The sequence below is a fragment of the Neophocaena asiaeorientalis genome, unplaced genomic scaffold, assembly GCF_003031525.2.
Source record: "Neophocaena asiaeorientalis asiaeorientalis breed wild unplaced genomic scaffold, Neophocaena_asiaeorientalis_V1.1 scaffold629, whole genome shotgun sequence".
In the NCBI taxonomy this organism is placed as follows: domain Eukaryota; kingdom Metazoa; phylum Chordata; class Mammalia; order Artiodactyla; family Phocoenidae; genus Neophocaena; species Neophocaena asiaeorientalis.
Window position 1 is genome coordinate 1,415,401 of NW_020175468.1, and position 5,146 is coordinate 1,420,546.

General features: G+C 60.8%; 1 protein-coding gene across 1 annotated transcript; it reads right to left on the reverse strand.

Annotated features, from left to right (window-relative positions):
- Positions 1 to 2,145: 2,145 nt before the first annotated feature.
- On the reverse strand, positions 2,146 to 4,230 carry CLEC11A (C-type lectin domain containing 11A). The gene is made up of 4 exons (XM_024768518.1): positions 4,084 to 4,230; positions 3,639 to 3,828; positions 3,129 to 3,320; positions 2,146 to 2,747 (listed from the first exon to the last, which is right to left on the reverse strand). The coding sequence occupies exons 1-4, from the start codon at positions 4,228 to 4,230 to the stop codon at positions 2,302 to 2,304; spliced, it is 975 nt and encodes a 324-aa protein (XP_024624286.1). The 3' UTR covers positions 2,146 to 2,301.
- Between the last annotated feature and the right edge of the window lie 916 nt (positions 4,231 to 5,146).

Here is a 5,146-nt window from a genome sequence, read left to right on the forward strand (position 1 = left end):
TCGAGAGGCCTGGGAGGGCTTCTTGGAGAAGGCAGCAGGGTTCCCATATGCAGACCGGAATCAGCCCAGAAAGCAGCGTACAGGCGAGCTGATCTGATGCGTTAACACTCCTTGCAAATGCCCTCTACTCCCCACCCCGGACATCTCTGTGCCCACAACTCTTTTTCCCTGGGCTAGTATGACAGATACTGACCAAACAGTGGCACCTAGAGTGATGGAAGGCTTGATGAGGAAAGCCCCCCACCCAGTGGGAGCCCAGGTGAGTCACCCGACTGAGGCCTGGGGGACGCCAGGGAGGAAGAGAAGCAGTTAGAAATCCAGTTCATCTCAGTGTTCCCAACGTGGCCCCACACAGGCATCTTCCTTCATTCAAAGAACTCCCACATGCCAGGGATGCTGGGGACGCAGAGCTGGTCATCCCCAGCCCTGCCCCACAAGGGTGCCCAGTCTGGCTGATCAGGGTTAGCTAGGTTATGAGAGGAGTCAGGGGTTCTGGAGCACCAAAGGCAGCACCTAACCCTGCTGTGGGAGCTAGGGGGTAGGCAGGTTGTTCAGGGTGACACATTAGCCAATTCTTGGACTTCTGCATATGCAAAGACAGTGTCTGGAGAGAGCAAGCAGAGGTGAAGGTGAGGTTAAAATAGCCGAGTAAGGATCAGAGCTGATGTTACAAAGGCCCCTCTGTGTCTGGCACTATTCTAGGAGGCAGATGTTATCACCCCCATTATACAGATGGGGACACTGAGGAACAGCAAAGTTATGTCTCCCTCAAGTTGCACAGGTTAAGTGGCTGAGGTAGGATTAGAACCTGGGCCATCTGGCTCCAGAATCTAGGCAGGTAACCATTGAACTGCCCCCAACCACTGACTTCCCAGAATTTCAGGTCTGTGAGGGTGGACCTCTCCCAAGCAATAGCAGACATCTGCCCTTTGATTTTCTGTAAGACATCCTGCTGCCCCACTGCAACCCTGGAAACAAGCTTAGAGGGGGAATGAATTTTGAGCAAAGTCTTCAGTCCCCTGATCGAAGCCTTCCTGACCAGAGGCCACCCCCCTTCTTCTGTACCTCCTATGGGGCCTGTGGGGCTGAGAAATGACTCCTAAAGGGAGTGGGTGGCTTGTGCTCCCCCTTCTGGAGATGACAGAGTGGCTCATTCCTCCCACTGGAAGATCCAATGGTGACACTTTAGGTGGGTGGTGCCATGGCTGATGAAGGGGAAGGGACAGAGATGTAAGGACAGACAGGGTCACACTCCGATTCCTGGGCTCTGTGAGGATATCAGGGTCCCGACCCTGATGCCAGTATGTGGGGAGACACTCGGTGTTTCCAAAAGAGCTCTTCCTCCAAAGAGTGCTGTCCACAGCGCTGAGCCCAAGATGGGTCTGGGTGTCCTCACTGCCCCAGGGGATTAATGGTGAGGAAGAAAATGTAGTGTGTGGCTTATGCTCCACCATTTCCCAAATGCTCACTTTCGTGGGCTCATGTGAACATCCCAAGAGCCATACAAGGTAGGGATAATGTGCCCATGTTCAGAAGAGGAAACTGAGCCTCAGAGGGAGGGAGGGACTGGCTCATGGCCTCACAGGCAGGGAGTGGAGGATGGATCAATTGGGAGGGAGCCTAAGCGTCCAGGCTAGGTAGGTCCTCATGTTTGTGTCTAAACACATGCTCTGGAGTTGGGAGAAGGGGAAGGGAGTAGTCATGACCATAATGTCATGACTTTACATGACATGATAGTACCATCTGGTGAAACAAGTTTGAGACACACTAAAAAAAATTTAATAGGGGTCTTTCCTGCAGGACTTGTCAGAGCCTTTAGCTCCTTTGTGCCTCCCAGATCTCTTTGATCAGGACCAAGGCCAAGGCCTGGGACAATGACTGACAGGCCCTGGGTCCCAAAGGCCTTGAGTGGGGCACGATGGGGGTGGAGGCGTTAGCAGCGTGTGCACTCGGTAGTCCAAACATGTGTGTGCAGTAGCGGATGACCGTGTGTACATATGTACGTGTTGTCCATCACTCTGATCTGGGGCTCAAACAATACCTGTAAAAGGGGGATGGGACCTTGCCCTTCCTGCCTTGCCCCTCCTGCCTTGCCCCGCAGAGAGATAAAGGCCAAAAGTGCCTCCACTGCCTGCTCAAGTCAGATTCCACAAGGCTTTATTGGCGCAGGACCTAGCCTGGTGCCCACCGCTTCCAGGAAAGACAGGCAAGGAAGGGCTCCCGGCCCCGCAGGAGCCCCCCAGGGATCGCCACAAAGGGCGGATGGTGGGATGGAGTGGAGAAGCGGGGGGCCGGGCCCGCTTAAAAGGGGAACTCGCAAACATAGTAGAGGCGCCGCTCGCAGTCGTGGTCCCACCAGGAGCCGTCGTCCGAGGCCTGCGCCACGCAGTTCTCGAGCGCGCCGCCGTTAGGCTGGTTGGGGCTGAGCGGGTGCGGCGCGGCGCTGGGCCGGGCGCCGGGCTCGGGGCTGGGGGCGCGGTGCCAGGCGAAGAAGGACACGCGCTGGCCGTTCTCGAAGAGGTAGAGGCCCTCGGCGCGCCGGTCGTGCACACCCAGCCACACGGGCCAGTTGTAGGGGGCAAGCGCCGTGCGCAGATGGCGAGTAAGCACTTCCATCTGCTGACGATCCGCCGGCTGCGCCAGGCTTCCGCCCCGCGCCACGCATCGCGCCTGCGCCGCTGCCTGAGCCTCGAAGTCGCGCGAGAGCAGGAAGCACTTGTGGCCAAGGCGCACCCCCTTCAGGCAGCCTGCGGGCGGGGCGGAGCGGAGGTGGGATTAGTGTCTCAAGGGCGGAGCGGAGGCGGGCTCAGAACCGCCAGGGGCTGGGAGATGGCGTCACGGCCGCCAGGGGCGGGGCCAGACTGTTGGGGCGGGACTGTAGGGGGCGTGGTGCGGCCGGAGTAGTTTCGGCTCAACAGCTCTGTGGGGCGCGTTCCACCCCACGAGCCCGTCTGCTCCCCGCATTCACCCTCCCCATCGGCCAACACACCCCAAATCTGCAAGAGCCCCCTCGCCCCTGACACCCAGGGTCCTCACGTCTCCTCAGACTTTTCCGAACCCCTTTTGCCACCAGTTCCCCATCTGACCCGGATCGTCCCTCTTTCCCCGCCCCGCACGGTGCGACTCACCCTCTAAGCGGCCATGCTCGCGTTCGGAGCGGCTCTGCGCCTCCTTCAGGGCTTGCAAGGCGTCGCGGGTGTCACCCGCCACCTCCCGCAGCTGCCGCAGCCCCCGGCTCAGCTCGGCCACGCGGGTGTCCAACGCGTGCAGACGGACGTGCACCTGGTGCAGGCCTGCGTCCAGGCCGGCCAGGCGACCCACTGCGTATGGACAGGGCGCACGCTGGACCGTGACCCTGGGGGCGGAGCCAGGGGACCAGAGGACCTGGGGGGACCGGGACCTAGGGCTTCTGGGGCGGAGTTGGGGTGGGGGTGGGGTACTCAGGACTCCTGGGAGGTAGGGGCCGGTGGCTCCGGGCTCTTGGGAGGCAAGGCCGGGGATCTGGAGCTCCTGGGGGTATAGGGGCTCCGAGCTGGGCAGTGGGCAACTGAAAGACCCCGGGGCAGTGATAGGACGGTTCGTTTTTGTGAAAATGACCACGGAGGCCTGGGGGCAGGGCGGAGCTAATGATTACTCACGGATATAAGTGAAGGTGTCTTCAGAGGTGGGAGAGGGGCTGGGGCTGAAGTAGGGAGTTGTGGTTGGTTCCTCCTCGCCTTCCTCCCCCTGACCGTCCTTCTCAGTCGCCCAGGCCCCTTTGCCTCCAGGGTTTCCCTCAGGATTTTCGTCCCCCCTCCTAGCAAGCAGTCCCAGGGCTTCCTGTAAATGCTGAGGCAGGGGAGGGATGGTCAGGGCCAGCCTGGCAGCTGCATTCTGACCCCCCCAGACACTCCAGCCACCCCTTTCCAGCTGTAAGCTGGCTCTCTGCCCCGAGCCCCTACTCTGAACCTGTCACCCTCATCCTCTGAGCCTAACCCATCCCTCCCGTCGCCCATTTCCCTGACCCTCAGGGAGGGTCACACCCAAGCCCACAGTCATACAGCCGGGTCCCCCCACTAGAGTCCCAGCACTCCCCTAACTCACCTTCAGCATCAGGGCCTCCCTCTCCCGCTCCTCCTCCTGGGGGCTAGCGCATCCCCCCTCCCGCTCCCTCTGGGCTCCCCAAACTCCATGACTGAAGCCCAGGAGCTGGGGTACCACCAGAGCCCCGAGGAGCCAGGCTGCCTGCATCAGGCTGGGCTCGGAGCACCAAAGGCTGCAGAAGGATGTCTCTGAGGAGAGGGATGTTTCTGGGGACTGGAGTGTGTGCAGATCACCAGCCCCCTGGTCCGTGCCTCTCCCAGCTTCTCTCTGGTCCCTCTCCTCCCAACTCCCAACTCCTGTCTCGTCCGTGGTCCGTTGGTCTCCGCTCCTCTGTGTGTGTCTCTCCCCGCCTCTCCTGGCTCCCCCGAGGCCCTGCCTCTGTGGCCGGAAACCTCCAACGTTCCAAAGCTTGGATCCCGCCTGCCTTGGGTCTCCGCACACACCCTCCTCTTCCCACTTTCCAGAGCTTGCTTCCGTCCCGTCCTGCTCTTTCCTTCTGCCACAGCCAAAGTTCCAGAAGGTCAGGAAGAGGATGGAGCCGGCTCCCCAAGGGATCCTGGGGCAGAGCCTCTGCCCAGGAACCACCTCAGGGAGTTGTCGGGGCTGGGCCCTGCTCCCCTCTCTTCCCCCTGACCAGCGCTCAGGACAGGGGAGACCTCAAGGTCTTCTAAGGTTGTTATTACCCTGTGGCCACCGTGGCCCACACACCCTGTGGGAGGAGGCTTTCCCACCATTCGTAAGCTCTAGACACCCTCCTGTCCCCAGATCTCCCACCCTGCCCTCCAAGCCCTTGCCCCAGATGCAAATGAGTGTCTGTGCCTGTCTGTGGGGACACATGCGAAGCGCACGCGTGTGGCTGTGTGTGCAGCCCTAGAAGGTGGGGCTTTTGGATCCATCTGCCTTGCTTTCCTGGAAACCTCCTGCAGGCCGGGTCCTGGGTGGGGCGACGCTGGGGATTCCAGCTGTTCACAGCCCAGCAGACAGACCCACAGGGTGACGGGCTGGGGCAGAGGGGAGGGGAGGGGAGGGGCTGGGTGGGTGGGGTCAGGAAAGCCTTTTCTGG